Below are 20,386 nucleotides of genomic sequence, written 5' to 3' on the forward strand. Positions count from 1 at the left end.
AATACAAAATGTATGTCTTTATCGAAAAGTAAATCCGTTTGACGTAGACTAATTATATCCTTCCGATTATGCAAAGGGCGTCGTAATCCACAAATTATTAGCCCTTTTTACAGGGAACGCTAAGTATACTTGGGGGTTGAAAAACGTGTCTACAGTGCCGCGCCCAAGTATACTCGTATGCGTAGTAGGCGTTTGAAAAAGTCTTCAGAAACTTGGGGTTCCGAGCGTTTTAACGCGTTTAACGTTCAGATAATTAAGGAAAACATTTTCATTCCGAAAAATAAATTTTCCCGGATGAAGTAGCTTAAAAATATAGTAAATCGAGCGTTGATAAAAATTTATATTTTCCACTCCATGCTGAACAGCAAGAAATATATCATGTTTCTCGTGTTTGTGTCGAGATACGTTTATTATTTGGTAACTAGCCTAAGTAAGGCGGTAGTAGAGCTTCTTAAGAAACGAAGTTAAGATAGAAACGATGATCCATCGCTATCGGTGCCAGGAACCACCGATGTCGTGTCTGAAAACTCAGACCCAAGCTCTGCCATGCACAGATTATTACAGGTTTTATTGATTATGCCTCGAAACGATGCTATTTTTGATATTCCGTCACCGAGATCAGGTTGCGATGGCAATCCCTCTAAACTGATTATATAAGTCATTGGGTTTCACATCTAAGATGCCTAAATTTCATTCAGCATACACCTTTGCTTACTATTATTTACTCAATAGCATATGCTCTTCATATAATATTATTGGTTTTTTATATGACTTCATACTTTAATGCTTGCTGAAGTCATCCTCATTAGTGACCGAATATCTGCGATAAGATATCTTCAGATGAAGCTAGTTTTAATGCCTACTGCTGATACAGCGTAATAATCATGTTCCTTCCTGAATTGATAATGTTGCATGCGATGCAGAAGTGGCAAAAAATCCCAGACTCATCGCTTTCCTAACATAGGGTGCGCTGAAGCTAGTGACATTTTGTTTGATCGGTAAATCAGTGTCACACGCAACGTTACCAACAGATTTAGAAATGAACACGAGAAGAAGTGAGAAAGAAAATGAAATTACAGAAATTTCATTATTTTTTAACGAAATGAAAGCTGTATGGTCCATAATTGGGCATTAATCGATTAATTTCATTGGAGTAATCAAGCGATTAAGGTTATTTAAAAATTTCAAGATTATTAAAATACCTAAGGATGTATCTCATTGATACGTACACCGCAAATCCTCTATTTTTCGTGAAATAGTTCGTCTTCTTCGACAGTAGATAGCGCCTATTTCTCTATCTCGAGAAATAGTTGCGGTGCCATCTAGCGTTGAAGAAAACGTACTATTTCCCGACAAACTTGGACGTTTTTCCACCAGAGGGTTCGAGGTAGAAAAATGTGGCGCCATCTAGCGTCGAAGATTACGAATTATTTCACGACAAACTTGGACGTTTTCCCACCAGGTTTTTTTACATCGTAGTTTTGGAAAAAGAATTTTTTTCTCGAAAATGCGTAGGATTTCAGGGTATGTTTATTCACCAAAAATGATTGTAATCGATCCGCGCAACTAAAAATAATTTTTTCAGAATGATTTGAAATTTTTTAATTTCGTCGGTAAAGTCCACCGCAAGGATGCGGGGATGGGGTCATCAGCCTGAGAAGGCTGAAGTAAGAAGAAGTAATAATCGTTATACGTTGCCAGATATATCAGAAGTGGTCAGCAGTGGCCAACAGAGGCCTGTAGAAAAATTCTAGACTAGTAAAGACTAGACCTATCGTTAGTGGGATGAACGTTATCGCTGTACCACGAGTGTCTTATAACATCAGATACTCTCCTTCAAAGTGGAACAAAATGTTAAAAAGACCATGCATCAAATTGTAAGGGGATCCTCGTAAGAAGGCTTTAATCTTCGTAATGGTTTTCATGGGTCGATTAATGGCTAGCTTATGGTCACTGGTGGTCAACAGTGAGGCTGACATTAAGGTCAGCGGTCCAGTGAAGATCCAGAAAGGGTCAAGAGATGGGAACAATCGAAATAGCATTGTTCTCTAACAGTTCTTATCTCTTCATGTAGACACTGACTCCCCACTCTTCGACTTCCCCACTAAAAGGCTACCGCTGGACAAACATTCTTCAGTTCCCCTGGAGCATCCAGGGGAATCGGGTCTCGCGGGCCGAAGTCAGGCCATTCGTGGAGCGGTGACCACTGGGGGACCAGGAGTGACCAGGACTGACCAGGGCTGACCAGGACTGACCAGAACTGACCAGAACTGACCACTACTGACCAGTGCTGACCAGTGGAGATCCGATGACTGACCACTACTGACCACTACTGACCAGTGCCGGACCGTGATGACCACTGGTAAGAACTATTTAAAATTGCTCTCCCCACTTCTATTTTGTCGTTTGATACCAATTCAACGTTATGGAACTGTTCAACGCTTTTGCTAAATTACGAATCGTTTCTTATGTTACAGCTGGACCTCTGGTGCTGCTTCCTTGGTAATGGTAACTAATGCTCAACAAGTAGTAAGTTTACTTTACTTGTTTATGTTATTATCACAGAATTGACCAGTTTATTTTATTTATTTGGTCATAATTCAGTGTTGTTTTACTGTCCGGTTTTATCTGGTTATTATGTGTTCCTCCTCTATTTCTACTTCTGCCTTATTTTTTGAATTGGCATAATTGTGTTGGATCATGTACCATTTTTGTTTGTATATTATTTTATGAATTTCGATGTCACTAATTAGAATAAGATTTTTATTTTTGGTCTATTTCGCTAAGATATTTTGTTTAATTCTTGGGTATTTTCATTCTTTGATTTCATCGTTGGATTTTCAATTCTGCGTTGGATTTTCAATCTTTGTTTCTGTTCGTCTTTGAAATTTGTATGGTTCTTCGGACAATTTTTGTAGTCATTTGCTATTTTACTTCGACATTATACTCTCGTTACGCAAGTATAGGTAGAATACTTTGTTCGTAACATGTGTACATTTCCTTAGGTAGGTCTAGCATCGAGAATCTTATAGATTCTCACTTTTAGGTACATCAGCACGACTAATTATTCCATCCCTTCGTCTAGTTTGCATGGTGTTTATTAAATTTCCTTCCGTATGTCACTAATATGGGTATCAATTTTAGTTTCAGATTATTCGCAGGGCATCGAGGGAGTACGCCACGTCCGCCGAGGGACATTTAATTCTAAGTCGGTTAAATTTAAGCTTCGTCGCGAATCTTAAAATTAACGTCGAAGATTTTTTTATTATACATATTTTCGCGTTTTACCAAGCAATTATTCAATAAGTAGCTTCTCGTTTTCTCGTTCCCTCGTTCCTAGCTTCGGTCACCGCTGTTTCATAGATTGAAACATGTGATCGGCCGTGTATCTGGTCCGAAAGATCTAATCGCCTTCCCTTGGTAAGCTTGATTGAGGGAAAACGGCACTTCGCTGGAAGGTGTGGAGTTTCCGTATTCTGCGGAAACGCATACCTTCCAGCGGAAGTCGACACCGTCTCAGGTACTCTCTCTTTGTCAGACAGCCTAAGTCGGGTCCTTCGGGCTCCCGGCGGGTTGCGTTGGAGAAATGGAGACCTCGATTCGGAGTTGCAGTTCTCTGTTTTCTTGTTGAGATCGAGTTAGCAAGGGCAGTAGGTTCGATCCTCGGATCAGCTGCACGGTACAGCATCGCGTCGCGTATCCCACGATTTAGCTTCATCCCTCTTTTTAACCATATAATTGCTTGGTACAACATCCAAGGAACTTTGTTTCCTTCTATCGTCCGAATTTTAGCTTCAACTTGACTAGACTTGAGCTTCGACGTTAATTTTAAGTCTCTAGTGTATCTGCGTATGCCAAGTAATTATTTAACAAGTAGCTTCTTTCGACTCGTTCTCTCGTTTCTTGCTTCGGTCACCACTGTTTCGACGAACGAAACATGTGATCGGCCGTCCAGTTTGTCCGAAAGATCTAGTCGCCTGCCAATGATAGATCGATTTCTAGAAATAGAAATCAATCTACCAAGGGTAGTGTTGATTCGATCCGAAGATCTGCTGCACGGTTCAGCATCGCGTCGCGTCGCGCCTCCAACAATTTAGCTTCATCCCTTTTTAAACAAAATAATTACTTGGCATGACTAATCTAGTTTCTAAGGATGTAAAAGGGAGATCGATGGAACTTGGATTCCATCTATCTCCCTTCGGGTCTCCATTCGCAGCAACCTCCTCGTGGTGAGACCTGGGTAATATTATTTAACGTTTAATTAATAATCGTATCGCTCTTAGCTGGGTAATGCAATTATTAATTAAAAACTAAATAATATTAGCAAATTGGCTGCGATCCGCCTTGCATAGGTCATCATGAATATAGAGCTTCTTCGCTAGGTTAGTTTTGATTCTCATTGATTCATCAAAGATTCTAGAGCATTGTCAGACGAGGTATACGAGTGGATCTTTTACCCAATGTATCTTTTCGACCCATTTTTATGGGGTCTCGAACCCCCATTATCATTTTCGTGCTATTTGTAATATTACCAACAGATTTAGAAATGAATTTCAATCCCTGCATAGTCAACTCACATGTATTTATGCACACACTACAGCTGTCAGCCCATCAATACTAATTCAGTGAATAGTTTGTCAACTGACCACCAGCCATGAGAAGAGGGTGCTAAAATCACCCCTGAAATTTCAAGTCGGTATGGCAGTCAGATTGGGCCACGAAAGTCCATAAGGTGTAAGGTCTACTCGTATACATCGTCTGTGTCCATACCTCGTCTGCGGTTTGTCCTTTCGTCCGTCGGTCTGCTCGTATGGTAAAATAGTTTTGTTACACTTGCTTGCGTGATCAACATATGATACATTCCCTTTGCAAAAACATACTGATCAACAAATGATACATTTCGTTTTTATCAGCAGTGAACATTAAAGGTAGCTGTAAAACATTAATAAATATGTTTTACCCATATGTATCGGAGTTAGAACGTCGTTTTTCAATATCTTCTTGCAGATGACTCTTCGATATCGTACAACATACAAATGTTATACATAAGTTGTTTATTTTGGATACAATTTGTAAATTATCTAACTGAACTTGCAGCTTACAATCTATACTAATAACACCTAACTTTATTTGATCGTGTACGATGATCTGCCAAATGATCAGATAAAATTTTCAATCATGCTGCACGTAGAGCACGAATGCGAGCTTCCAAAGGAGGGGGACGTTCTGTTCCCTCCTGGGCGAGGACTCCTACAAAAACTGCGCGACCTATTTCGTCAGTCGTTGATGGCATCGTGCAAAAATCCAGCTGCACATAAATATCTACGAAGCAGCGCCTCCATTGTGTACGAGAAGCGTCGCCAAATGCAGAACTACACATATATCATTCACCCGTTCAGTGTGTTTAGGTATGTGTCGCTAAGAACACCGATACCTGTAAAGTTCATAGGGTTGGCACAATGATAAATCGTCTTGGTAATTCTACGTAAGAACTTGGATTGTTTCAGACACTACTGGAATTGCCTGATGATTTTTGTGATGACCGTCGTGTTGATACTAGTCCCGTATCAATCCGCGTTTGAATTGGTTAGGCGATCCTTGGCTTGGAGCGTCACGAAAAATTCCTTGCTGCTGCTGTGTTGCTTGGACATGGTGATCAACTTTAGGACAGGGCAAGTAAATCTAGATTCGATATAGAATCTTTGCCAAAGACAACCTCGAATGTCGACGTAAGAGATTGCTGATGTTGTCGAGTCAAAAGCTTGCCGGAGAAAATTTGGCTTAGGTTTCGTTTAAACGTCAGGTACCTGGACAAGGAAGCGCACGCTGTGATATTGGAACCAAGAAAAATAATTCACCGGTACGTAAAGTCCAGCACGTTCTTCCCCGATTTACTAGGCTCCTTTCCGACTGATCTGTTTTTCCTGACCACGTGGGTCGAGTACAAGGTAACTCGCAAGATGATATCCATGCTGTGCATCTGTCGAGTATTCTCCTTGAGACTGTACATAAGCAAAATAGCGTTTGCCTATGACACTCCGTTGGCCGTCTACGAATTTTGCATGATAATGTTCCTGCTACTGCTGTCGCTGCACTGGCAGGCCTGTTTCTTCTGGCTGGTGCCTATAATGACAACCTCGATGTCAGTGGTCAAGCGTCCAAGCAACGATACTTGGATACACGCCTCGAAACTCTGGGAGTCTCATAGGAGCTACCAGTACATGTCCTCCATGTTGCGCGCGATCGCCGCGTTCCTGAGGTCCGGGATTCTACGCACGAATCCCAAGTGTGCGGGGGACCTGTCCGTGATTATCGTGTTTCAACTGTTTGGCATCCTGACACCGTGGATCCTGGTGGCCCACGTGATGCAGTTCTTCAAGGGTACCAATAGCTCGCAGCTTAGATACCAGGCCACCGTGGCTCAACTGAAACAGTACATGAGGCACATGCAGTTGCCTCACCCGACGCAGAAGAGGATCATGGAGTATTACGAATTTCGCTTTCAGCGACGATTCTTTCGGGAGCTCGACATCATTCATACGTTGTCGCCGCAGATGCGACACGAGATCAGCATGCACTCGTGTCGCAAGCTCGTCGAGAACGTTACTTTCTTCAATAATCTGCCGCTGACGTTGCTCGGACGGATCGTAGGGCTGTTGAGGTCGGAAGTGTTCCTCACGAACGACGTGATCGTTCGCGCGAACCAGCTGGGCGACTGCATGTACTTCATCGCCACCGGCACCGTGGCCATTTACACGACTTCGGGCAAGGAAGTCTGCCACCTGGAGGATGGCGCCCACTTTGGCGAGGTCGCGTTGGTCATGCCCGATGAAATGCGGGTGGCCAGCGTGGTCGCTGTCGAGGTCTGCGAGTTGTATCGTTTGAATAGAGCGGACTTTGCCAGGACCATACACCCCTATCCTATGTTGTGGGAGAGAATCAAGCAAATCGCCATCGAGAGGCACGAGAAAACGATGATTCTCAATGCCCAATAAATCCAGTGAATCCCTTAAGAAAGTGTCGTAGATATCAATAAGTAGAGGAAGAGCTGTTTCGTCAACAAGACATTTCTCTCAACCTTTTCGATGTAATTGCAACTGTTGCAGATTGTTTCTAACTGGTCTCTCACGTTCTTTATTTCTAATTGATGTCCTCCCTCTATGTATGTTATTTTCTTTCATTTGACGAATAAACTTGTTAAATAACAATTTTCTTGCGATTTATAGGGTTACGATTATCGAGCCTTCGTTTAACACGTCACAATCGAATATATTGTTACCATAATGCCAGGCTATGAAGAATCTCCGTTAGACCATCAAGTTCAACGAATCGTTAATGAACGCAGAAGATAATAGCAGAGAAAATTGTTAAAGCTCCATTACATCTCGAAGATCTGATAACTGTTTCTCCCGGCCTGGCATTAGCGCGGAAGATTTATTGGCGCAATTGCGATCATTTTTGCGCGCGGTAACAGTAGACTAGGATCTCGCCGCTGATCGAGAGGATCGCCATGTTCTGAACCGACAGGACTGCAATTTTCAGCGCAAGCACGACCCGTTACAACCATCGCGAAACACGCGTGGAAATAAAATTGCGCATCGGGAGTGCCGATTTAGTCATTTTTCGCAGAATTTGCGCTTGGACAAGCAAAGTCGTCGAATTATAAATGGACATCAAGGTGCCTACTTGAAAACTATATTGAAACAGATTGGAACAAATGCTTTCTTCTCGAGGGAAACCGAAGATCGAAAAGGAAATAATTAGGCGGCAACGATTTCACTCTGACCAGGCACAAATAAGTGACTTTTTATTTTATCATGGATACGTGTCTCGCGGCTGATTGTTCGCGTTGTCTTCGTACATTACATTCCAAATGCACGCTTACGAAGGAACGGATCTGATTTAACCGGCCAACGGCGGGCTTATCTGTTAGATTCGCGTGTCCCCGACCGTTCCGACCGGTTCCGCACGGATATCACCGTCGTGCGATCCAATGATACGCAGCCCGTTATTAATGAATACGGTTTTCACCACGGAATCGTCATTTTGTTTCCACCGTAACGAGATTTCGTGCGCTCGGCTGTCCTCTGGGAATCACGTCGCCCGGAAAGGGGACCTTCGTCCAGCCTGGACGTAAATCATCGACACACGCAGTCTGGATGGAATCTTTAATTGGGAATTCATTATCGGGGCCGCGCGACTCGCCGTATCGTGGCCATCGAACGATGATGTATTTATCCGCAACTCGCTCGCATTAAATCGCGAACGAAACGTCCAGGGGACTGAATCGGCAGACCTGTCATCCCTTTTTATTCCCCTGAATTATGAATTTATTTTATTTTTATTCGTTTCAGCAGTTTGTTCGCCGTAATGAGGCGAAAGAAGATAAATACAAATTTAAACGCGCGAGTAGCGAAAGCAAGGTGATCGGAAGAGCAACAACTTTGGACTTTAGCGTAATATGGTGGATCTTTAAGTCCTGAGAATGTCAGGAACCTGAACAGTCTTGTTTAGGATAGTAACTCGTTGCATTAGGTATTGGCTAGCCAATTTCTACGTTCCCCGTAAACTGCAAACACGATGCCCCTCGCTGGAATCGAAGCGGTCCTCGAGCGGCGCAAGAGCTTCGAAGGCGCCGATGGCGTCGCGATGCGGAGAGGGCCGCCCATTCCGACAAAACAATGGTCTGTGCGCATCGACGCATGGGCAGAGAGCCGACGGTGGATGACAATGAAACGCTTAGGAGGGCTGGCCATTGTAATAGGTCGGCGATGCGCCTGCTTGGTAGCTCGGTGCCGTACGCGCACCGCGTATCCCTACCTCGAGGCAACGCGACGGCGAAATCCGCGAGGCGGAAAGAGGGACAGAGGGAGAACCGGTGGGTGGAAGCGCGATAACGCGTGACGGTGCAACAGAGAGGGCAGCACCTATTGTTATCAGCGAAGCGAGCCTGAATCCGCGAAAGGGAGACGGAGCTACGAGATTATCGGCGAACGGAAAGGGATCGAGCTGGTTAGAACGCGCGCTACCGAACGCGACAAGGCCCGAAGAGGACAGAACGAGACCGTTAGAAAGAGGAAAGGAGACGATGCGGAGAGAGATCGTTGCGGCTATGGTTATGTAGCCACACCCCGCGGAGCCAGCCAACGGGCTCTCTGCCGACCGACGACCCACCTGACCCCACAATGGCCAGATCCGCTGGCACGTAGCACGCTCGGTGGATGCATTGTTCCCTGCATAGCCACTTGAGCGGCGTGCGCGCGGCCCAAAGGGCTACGGATCGTTGCACGAGACGCGACGAGCTAACCGAGGGTGCATGAAAAGAGACGTAAGCGAAGGGTGGTCGCGCTTCTCCGCGAAGAACCGCCAGGACAAACGACGTAGAATCGAAGGATGCGTGGCTCGTGCGTTCCTCGTGGCTGGGACCAGCTCGTTAACGCGTTTAACGGACCGCGACGTTACCGGAAGGCTACCGGCGATCGTGTCTCTGGCAATTCGAATCCGTCGCCTCTTCTGCTAGACGTTTCTCTGCTCATCGCCGCACGCGAGAGACGTCTCCGCCGCGAAGAAGGGAAAACAGGCAAGACGACGACGCCACCCGCTAGGTGGGGTGACTATCGGCACAGTGGTAGGGATGAAGAGCAGGTTCGTCATCCGGCTAGGTCCTGGGAAAATGGAAACTTTGACAAGGGACGGGAAACAAGATCAGCAGGGGTGTCTTTTGAGAAAACGAGATGTGGTCACTGGTTGGTACAAAGGATTCTTAGTTTTGGATGTACAATAAAGAAAAAGCTTCGCTCGATTATTGTGAACTCCCAACCTTCAGACAGAGTCGATGATCAGAATTGTTGGAAATGGTTTGCGCTATGTATTTCACGAAGAAAGAGTATTTTGTTGGCATTGTGAACACGAACGTTCGGTAGAATTATGTTAAAACAAGAAGATAGCGTGGATGGGAGAGCCATTCGATCGTCTGTCGTAGTAGCTTTCAGCACGTCCCTCGACGAACTGACGGCCGATGAAACGACGTTCCCGTTCCTTCGTATCGCGTCTGGATCTCTGAAGGTCTTCACGCAGGTTCCTCATAGACGGAAACGCGGCACACCTATAGCAACAAAACCCGGCGACGGCGACCCTAGCTACGTTCTCCTCCACGGTGGGTCGATACTCTGCGGGCCACCACCCTCCCCCAACCTGCTCCGCGCTCTCTTCCAGTGAATCGCCTCTCCGTCTCTGTCTCTGTGCCTCTATTGCGCGCGCGAACTCGCTCCGTTCCACCCTTTCCATCCTTCCTCTCGCATACCCATCTTCGCCCACCACATCGTACCGTTCTCTCATCCCTTTCGCCTCCTCCCGTCCCGTTCTCCGTGCTCCTCCTCGTCTTCCACCTCCTCGTCTAATCATCCACCTTCGCCCCGCCACCACCCCGTCGTCTCTTTTACCCTTCTCGCTGGCCCCGTCCATAGGTGTACCGATTGATTGATCGTTTATCGATACGCCAGGAGAGACCAGCCTGGCGAGTTGCGGGTAGTACGTCCCACCCCGCCTCTCAAGCATACGCATTACACATTTATAAGGGCGTTAAACACGAGCCACATCGACGGCATAGAGTGCTGTACGACATGTATATATATCCGTGTATCCTCGTTTTCCCTCTGCCACCCCGCGTAGTCCTCCAGTCCGCTCCTGGTACACCACCTCCGCCTCCGGCCGACCTCACCCTGCCACCCCCCGTCTTCCTTCCCTTTCCCACCCTTTGAAACCGACCGGCCGCCTAGCTAACGGAGCCCCCTGGATTGGTTTTCTATAGGAAAGGCCATGCTCGATTGGTGTCGGTGTGTTTGTAAGCGCGCCGGGCAACATCAATGTTTCGACTCGGGCTCGTCCGCCCCCATTATTTCACCCCCGGCCGCGGAACCGCCGCTACCACCCCCGCCGACCGCCTGCTCGTACAAGCCAACCCAAACCCCTCGCCTCCGCGACCGCATCTCCCGTTCTTCCTGCTTCTCTTCTGTCTGCGTGTGTATGCGTGCGCGTGTCTACGTTGGCCCGCTCCACTACCCCCTTTCTCGTTCCCTCTGCCTCTCGCCGACGGTCTGTCGTTATCCTCGCCGCGGCCGTAACTTTCTCCGCTCACGAATCCCGGTGTACAAGCGATAGTTATTGATATGGGCTTCCGTTTACCGTTGACTACATACGTAACTTAACCGTCGGCCCCGTGCACTTCCGAAACTACTGTATCAATTTTTAACTGCGCGCCGGATTTATCGTGGCTTATATTCCGTTTGGTACGCCAAAGCCTCGGCCCCCGCGCGCCCCTTCCATCGGATCAGGGATATTTCAACCGCTCTCGCCTTGTTTTCACCCCTTCTGTTTCTTTTTTTGGTTCGTCGGGGACGACAGAGTTTCGAGGAACGAGCCGATAATTCTTCGAATGATCGGGACAAATTGGATTGAAATCGATGCGGTGACCGGGCGATCCGACGAACCCGTTCCGTCGATTTCGTCCGGAGTTTGATTAGATTATTCTCGATTACCAGGGGTCGCTATCAATCATTCTTTCTTTCGCGATTCCCCGTGCAATTTTGCAGCGGTGATAATTACCGTGCAACAAACGTTTCTAAATGTGAGTGTAATTACAAATTAGTACAAGAACAGACTTGTGGATGATCGTCTCAAAAATTTCTGCTCAATCAAAATTGGCTCGATGGTCAACGCGTCAACGGACAACTATTCTTGTTTGAGATGATTTTTAAGGAAATTTGCTAATTCGGAGACTCCTGAGAGCACTGGTCAGTTACGTAAATTTGCACACGCACGCAGGATGATCAGGATCGTCTGAAAGGCAACGGTAGCAGCCAATGGAAAGGAATCGAGCTTCTACCCCTATCTACTGTTGGCTCCCGACCGTGACACGGCATTACAGTGTTGACTGTCCGTCACACATCCCCGAGCCCGAATGACGACGTTTATAAGGTAGTGTCAACAACAGTGGGTAATGATGTGCGGCCCCCATGGACCGGCGACCATAGGAGCCTGTCAACGGGTGGTCGGGCACCCGCAACGTATCATCCCGTCACGCTACATTGAACGTCATTGTCCAAGCTAAAGTCGCCGTTTATCGCTCAACGGGCGACGGGATATGAACGTGGAAACCGAACGGCGACGCTGCTCCCCGGTTTTCCTGCCTCCCATTCGCCGGACGACGCGAAAAAATTGCGAAAAAGAACCGTACGCCCACCGAGAGCTCGCAACTTCTAAAGGCACATAAAGTACGGTCCGCTTTTTCGCGATTTTCGACGGCTACCGGAGAAATTAATGAAACTTTCCGCCGGCGATAATTAACGGACCGTAAACGTTGAACGCCTGCTGGTGATAGAAATCGATTGTGCGACGAACCGTTACACGTACTAGATTATTGGGCTTTTCGGAGAAGAAATAGCTAAAATAAATTTAATCAGAGAAATTCGGTGCTGGCTGCGTCTGGTTTCTCGTCAGCGTGCAACCTAACGTAGCTGGAGAATTTGCAGAGCCCACTCTAACGCATCCGAAGGGACACAAACGTCGTTTGTATCGGCGTGCTTCGAGTCGCCCCACGCGTACCAACTGATCTGCATAATTCGACGCTGGTCCCGTCTTTAGAGTCACCCTCCGCGCTAACGAGACTACCGTCAGAGGGATGTTTCTGCAATTCACCTTCATCCAGCGCTCCGCGCAGCCAACACTCGATTATCTTTGCACTGTTAAGGCATTCACTGCAACTGGTGGGTAAAACGGAAGATACGGCCCCGAGGCATGATTTGCAAGAGCCACGTTTTAAACGGGCCGTGATCCGCGGAAAGAAGCGGCACCGACGAGGGGGGGACCGAACAAAAGCCATCGGTTATTAATCTATGTCAAAGTTTTCTCTGAACGATCGCTTCGACGGCCATTCGACGCCGCTTTTCTCCTCTCGTCCTGAGAGCAGAAACGATTCTGACGGAGTAAATACGAATTGGCAGCTGGATGGAAAGTGGTACGCGTTAATGAAGTGCCGACGGAAACGTCATAATCGACCGGTTAAAGGAACGTTATCGCGACCCGGCGGCCAATAGCACTCCAGTCGAAGAAACTAATTAAAATTGTACATTTACCACGCAAGATGAAACGATGAACGAGATAATTTGCCTTTACTCGATACCATAAATCCTCCTTTGGATCAACCGACTTTTTGTCTATTATAAATAACGTGTAATTTTTCCGACGTAGCGTTTGTAGGATTGTTTACAAACGCGAGCTGATTCGAGAGCGTAAATATGTGTCGGATAATTAAATTAACAACGTATTTTATAAATTTACGAGACTCCGTCTGAGTGCAGAATGCGTACAGGATGCGATACGGGATATACGGTAGTCTAAAGTGGGAGGCACAACCAAAAAACACTCGTGGAGCTTGTACAAAATACAAATTATTCCCGTTTATTTATTTATTCTTTAAAACGCGAGCGTATATTAAACGAACCGTCGTCTAAGAAACAATGCAAATGTAATAAGAAAGTACCAACCGAACAGTGACGATACCTGTGAAAGCCGTAATTGGCAGTTTTAAAGATATACTTAATTAAAGTTACGTGTCCAACGATGTATTATGTATAAATATAGGTGTCTGATGGTGCATAACCTCGCATCATGTCGCTTCGCTGTCACGGTTTCTACGAGCAGACACCTATATTCATAGTTGTACCTATTCATAATTATACCTGTAAAACTATCAAGCAATTACAGCTAGTACTTCACACCTTCGGAAATACGTATTTTAACGTCCCACGAAAGACCGTTATAGTCAAAGTACGGTCGGGGTCCTCCCCTTGTCAGATTGCATAAAATAATCCAGCGGCTTTCGTACGAAGAAAAAATCCAAAATGAGCACCGCGATAGGTCGTGCAACGAGAGGTTCGACGGACCTTACCGGCGAATAAACGATTAAGACATAGATTTCGATCGATTGTGAGTCGGCCGAGGAGGAATGCGAGGCGACAGCTGGAATCATAAATGAAGTCATTTAATCGGCGTCTCTGCAACGGGCACGCCGAAGGAGAAAAACCGAGCGGCCACGGGGCAACTATCCACGATCCTGATTACTTTCATCTCACGTAGATCGTTTCATTGCGAGCGCGGCGGAAATTACTCGCGGCGCTAGATTTTCGCCGCGTTCTCAATGCGACTGCCCCGTCCGACGAGCGTCATAAAGAGAAGCGTCAGAATGGGGGCGAGCACTCGCGAAATTCATAAACTTCTGAAGCACTCCCTCCTCCCTCTTCCCCTCCCTCTCTCACTTCGTCTCTCTCTGTCTCTGGTCCCCTTTTCTTCGAGGACGACGACGTATTGCCCGGGCATAATGAAAGCAGACGGATATTCGTGCTCTTTAGAAACTATGACTTGCAGTACCGTAACGCCCTCGAACGAATAATTCGCCATTACAAATGGCTGAAGTTCCGAGGGACTCTCATTTAGTTCATTATCGACTTCTTCGGGAAGGACTTTCTCGGTCGGGACGATCGATCTGTTGCGACTCGAGAGACTTCTCCTACCTCCGGCCAACAGATTGCTATTCAACCAACTTACGGAACGCTTAACGTTCTACGAAAGAGAATTTCAATTTCTCGAAATTCCGAAATGCAACTGCGTCCGTTCTAAGATCGTAATCTAACCGTATTATTTTTCACTGTGGGGTTTTAGGATGATAGCGTCAGGGAAGGACTTTGGTCGCTTCATAAATATAAAGATAGAAATCTGCTAAAGTTGATTGTCCGAGGTCCAAGGAAGCTCATAAGCGTGGCTCAGAAGCGATCCGGTTTCGACGTCCGAGCGTTCGCCGGTCGGGCTGTTAATTTTAAAACACCCGGTAGATCGGGACTCCGGTCTCCTTAGCGTACACCTCCACAATGGCTCTACGGTTACTCGGTTCCGTACGACAACAGGTGAGAAGGAACTCCGTATAATGGAACAAGCGTGACAGTCCAGCGCGTATTTCACTGGAATGGCCGCTGGTAAAGGGACGAACTCCGATCCTGGACATCGCGGCGTACCTTTAATTGCTTTCGGCTTATCCCTCGTCACGTGCGTGATTTCTTTCGGCGCGGTTTGCACGACGTCCAGCGGTTTACCCATAACTCCTTTCGGCGGTCGCCCTCTTATATCATGTAACTTTATTCCGCGAGCATGCGCCGGCACGGTTTATCATCCGGCACGAATCCGACGTAGCCGCGGCTGTGTCGATAACGATGCCCGAGGTGAAAAGAAGAGTCAAAACCCGAGTCCACGCGGAACTCGCGGGGCCGCCTTCATTGCCAGGACTCACGGAATCGCAACCATCCGCGACTCTCCGCTAAGTAATTTTCAATGTAACGCACCGACAATTTTACGAATAACTTCATTCCTCTTCTTTAGATAGCCTCCCAGTTCAAAGATAACTTTCCTTGCGTCTAAGGCACACTTCGATCGAGATACCTTTCACAGAATTCCACCAGCCTTACAATTTTGCGACCCTCTGCGTCCGATGATCCGAAAAACGACAAGCGACAACCGTGTTTTAATTTTGACTCAATTAAAATGCAAATTCGACGAGCAATACAAAGTTCATCAACGTAATGTCACGGTCCAAGACCAAGAAGGAGCATCGCTCGACCGATAGAAGTCGATTTTGAAAGGCCTAGCTTTAGTTTTGCAATTTCTTTCGCTCGACGTTCCGAGCGAGCCACGAAACTAATCAATTAACGTATTGGACGCACGGTTTTGCCGCCGCGATTCTTGACGAGACTTCTGAAAGCGCAATCCTGTTCCCAATATAATTACTCCTATTGGCTATTACATTTCTTAATTGAAAGATAACTGCCGTGCAAAGTGTTGTGCCTGCGAGCTACTCGCCGTAACCGGGGCTGATGTGACTGGATCACGTTCGGTCGAGAACTGTGCCAATTATAAAGCACGTTTAATTAGAGATCTGTTTTATACGTGTCGTATCGCGGGTTGCTTTCGTTGCGTTGCTTCTTCCACAGACTATTTTCTATCTTGACATACCTATACCTCAAACAGGGCTCTTACTGATCCTGAAGTATAACTCGGGTTAGGTTAACGTCCCAGAGTGCTGCCCGTCTGGAACCTAAATCTCCAATCAGAAACATTTGACCCGTTCCACGAATAATTTTCCCCCCGTGCCGCCAGCGGGTAACTTCCCCAAGTATCGACTTTCGCGAGAAGGTTGACGTAGCTGCAGCCTCAGCAACAAATTCGGCTTTTTACAATGCACGCGTTGACCCCTTGCTAGGGATCCTGCACGGAAGTTCCCGTCGTTTCTTCGCGTCGACTATCTGCGAATTTACATACGACACAGAACACAGCGTAAGCAACGACGGGGTCGTCAACTCCGCGGAGAGCGTAAGCTTCTTTTCCTTTCTAGTTTATTTCGAATAGCGTGTGGTCGAGAGGACACAGGGAAACGGCAATGGTGGACAAGGGTAAGCGCCAAGTCCCTCGTGTACCGGAGATGTTCAGTCGATCCTTGAGGATCGTGTCGATCGTGTCTCAATTGATCAACTACTTGTCTCAACTTCTATGCTGCTTGTTCGAGGGCTTCCGTCCGCGTCATCAAATTCCTCTCTCTCCGAGTGTCACGGTGTAAATGGCTGAGGTTAATTAAGGGTCACCCGAGTGGGTGACAAGTATTATATAATTTGTATGCGATACGTACTTGCTCGGACAACTTCCATAACTATTATTTTCTACTACTTGTCGGTACTTTCTTTTACTTCCTTCTTCAAATATCTCTGAGTCCATGATCGAAGCGTTTGCGCGAACAATGTAATAGTGAACCGTTACTCTCAACTAGTGAGCGATGGAGTACTTGCAAGGGAGCGAATCCCTCTGCTGGCGAGTCCAAGAGCGTGTACCATGTATGGAAGCCTTTATCGAGGGATTATTGGTACCATGGGATTTTTGTTTGCTCGGAAGGTGATCCAGGTTGTTCGTGGCGAGCGTTTCGCGACAACCCACACCGAGGGTCGTAGTGTTAAGGCGGTAGCGTGACTCCGTCTCTTTTTCTCTGTCCCGTTTGCATGGGAGAAACAAAAGTGTCTTGCGGTCCGGCCAGGTTCCGTGACGACGCGCCACGGCCGCGAGACCGCAGGACCACCCGATGAGCCGGGCATCTGAATTAATTATTTGTTTTAATATAAAATCTGCGGGGCGTGATTTAGTTGGCCGCCACGGGGCCAAGTAGTCGGGCCAAGGGCATAAACAAGTCGGGGCCGGGCATCTGCACGCTAAAACAGGCGAACGCGGTTCGACGTGCGCGCTGCACGCGGAGGCTGTTCGCCCCAAGGGGTTAATGAGTCATCGGCATTGGCTCGCTCCAAGAGGCGATCAGCGTGAAAGAAGTTTCGTTAGGTGAGAACGATGCTCGCGAATCGGGGAGAAGATTCCCGGCAAATATTCCGGATCTCCTTAAACGAGATCTCCATTGCTTGGGGGACACGTAATGGAATTTTGCTCATCGTTCAAGATTAACCACTTAACCCGCGAGCTCTCCACTATAGCGAGTCTGTTAGATGTGAAAATACAATTAAAAATTTTTAGCAAATCAACAACGAGTTGGGAGCACATTCTAAAATTGCGAGAAATATTTTTGTACGTAAGGGATTAAGGAGACGATTGTGGAAAGGAGAGATTTAGGGCTCATTACGGACGCGTGTCTAGATTTGTCGCTAACAATGTGACTTTCTAACAACTCGTGCCATAGATGCGGAGAAATTGAATACTAGGATGGAAGGTCTATTTGAAGAAACTAATAGCCAGAGTTCGACTGCGCTTGGTCAGTGCTTGGATGTGTAACTACCTAGAAACTCTCGTGTGCTCTTGGTAAATCGATAGTTAGGATCCTACCTAGAACTGCAGGTTAGATGGGCTAATGATCAGTATTAGTTACTGCCGGTTAAGAACAAAATAAAGCGACGATCGAAAAGGAATTGTTAGATAACCGTCTAGAAATATCAACTGAAAGTTAAAGATAATTGATCGTACCAAAGTCGTTTCATTTATTTTTACTTGTAGATTGCACTACTGATGTACGAACGAAAAAATGCGTGTTACCCTATGCAAAGCAGGACCGAGAAACGTTACCTACACGATGACTTAATACGTTCGCAGAAATTAAGGCTGCGTCCTCGAACAGGGAAACGTCCGAAACGAAGTAACATTCTTCCTGAAATTTCTGGCATTCGATTATCGTTGTAAACTAAATACACCGGATGTCGTATCCAATTAACCAAATGAAGCATCGATAAAAAGACACGGCGATTAAAGGAAACGATGCACCTTTCGTTCATTCGAGTCGCTAAACCAGCGGTTGTCATATCACGTACAATTAATTATCGCTGGTATACCGGTGATTAAGTATGTCGTCAGACGTAACTAGACAGGACCACGAGGTTCAAACCGAAAGCGTATAAATTCTACCCTATCGTCCGATCGACGCTGAAATCGAGCATAAATAAACGGCAAATTGCTTCGCCAGCTTTCGCGGCCGACGTATTAAAAGGCGGTCGTAAATCTCTCGCTCACTGTCAATAAGGTAATTAACATAAGAAGCGCGGACTTTTATCCGCAAGACCCCAATTAATAGTTACAGGTATTTTTATATTAATGAATATTAATCGCTGGCTCTCGCAATGTTCGTCTTGGTTAGAGTGACGTTGTCCACCGATTAATTGCTTCTGGTTTCGCAGTACGAGCGAGAAATAGCGTATGGGCGCGGATCGGTGGAACGATCGAGAATAATATTCCCGTGGAAGTCACGTAGAATGGGAAGGGCCTAAAATCTGCGTCGACCTCGGTCTGGGAAGCTCGTTAATGGAGGGAAGGTCGCATGTAGAGGAGAGTAACGTTTAGAGCTATTGGCCGGCATCGGGAGGTCGGCAGCCCACTAATCACCGCTAATGTTAATATTATGCAGCGACCACAATGCTCTACGTGGAACCTCGATAAACCACGAGCGAATCTCGCCGAGATGCATGCACCTCTCGCATGCAATCCCCTTGTTGGGACCACGAGATGCTTCTTTCTCGTTTCGCGTTACACGCTGGGATTTGAATTGTTCGCCACTTCCGTATTAGGGCTTTGCTGAAAACGATTAACGATTCTTATTTCCCGACGACTTACGTTTTCGGATCTGTAACCTCGTTCGATTATCGAAATCTTTGCACGTCTGTCCACACTGGATCGTAGACCCACTCTTATTTATTCGCACGCGCATCCTGGGACAACCTGTACAGTTCCAAAACTGCAGATAGCATCTTTAGGTGCTGTACTTGGGTGTGTCGCTGGAGAAAGCATAATGCATCTGCATCAAGAAACATGAATCGAGTTTCACAACAGAAACCATTACTATTGATAGGGTTCTCGAGGCAGCTAACAACTTCCCATCTAATCTCTTCATCGATTGCACAATTCTCTATTCTGTGCAGACAAAAGAAGCGATAGTAACCTTAGTAAACACGAGTTGGAGCTTTAATATTAGTTACGTATGTCTTCCAATTAAAAATAAATAATTTAGTGCACCAAATGCTGTTTTTTTTTTTATATCTACAACGGTGGCAGTGTTATTATTATTGTAATATTCGGTACGTGTTTTCCGTCGATCGACAGATCCGTCGCGGAAGAGTTGATAGGTCAACGTTTGATGAAGTGGCGCGTCGCGGCGGACACGCACGGTATCGCCGCGGAATCGATGCATGTATTCAATTTACTGTCGGTGCCCATCCATTAACATTCAGCCGCGCGCTGGTTGATTACCGAGGACGTGGAAATAAATGGTAATTTCCACCGGAGTATTAATTTCCCTCCTCGGGTCCCGATTTCGTGGATGGGATAGGCGCGTAAGCGATGTTAAATTTCCTGAATTACAGAACCCGCAAGCTGATCTATGAACCCTCTCGCAGACCACCCCTATTCTTCCCATGGGTAACTGAACGGGCGATGTTGTAATCGAGAGAATAGCCATGCCAGACTGATGTCCGGATGCCTGCCGCGATGGATGATGCTCGCCAGGCCTGTGAAGAGCCGTAGTCGAGAACGAAAGCAATTTTGTTGATGCTTTTACGCGCGAGTCCATCTACTTTTTAACCTTTTTCAGGGACCAAATTAGTTTGGTTCGAGTAATCGAGAATTCAAACTGGAACATACCCACGACTCGCACGGAGACGTAGTGGAAACTTTTGTACCACCAAGGAGATGCCTTCGGAGCTTTCGGAAAATGTTTCTACACATTATAAATTGCATTTTTTAATTATCAAGTTTTAACAAGAAAGGATACTCGTCGAAGGGGAGGAATATTAAATGGCTAGGACTGCGA

General features: G+C 46.5%; 1 protein-coding gene across 1 annotated transcript; it reads left to right on the forward strand.

The window, feature by feature from the left end:
• Positions 1 to 5,178: 5,178 nt before the first annotated feature.
• On the forward strand, positions 5,179 to 6,995 carry LOC143345074 (potassium/sodium hyperpolarization-activated cyclic nucleotide-gated channel 1). The gene is made up of 3 exons (XM_076771842.1): positions 5,179 to 5,408; positions 5,508 to 5,672; positions 5,804 to 6,995. The coding sequence occupies exons 1-3, from the start codon at positions 5,179 to 5,181 to the stop codon at positions 6,993 to 6,995; spliced, it is 1,587 nt and encodes a 528-aa protein (XP_076627957.1).
• The last annotated feature ends 13,391 nt before the right edge of the window (positions 6,996 to 20,386 follow it).

Source organism: Colletes latitarsis, chromosome 1 (assembly GCF_051014445.1).
Source record: "Colletes latitarsis isolate SP2378_abdomen chromosome 1, iyColLati1, whole genome shotgun sequence".
In the NCBI taxonomy this organism is placed as follows: domain Eukaryota; kingdom Metazoa; phylum Arthropoda; class Insecta; order Hymenoptera; family Colletidae; genus Colletes; species Colletes latitarsis.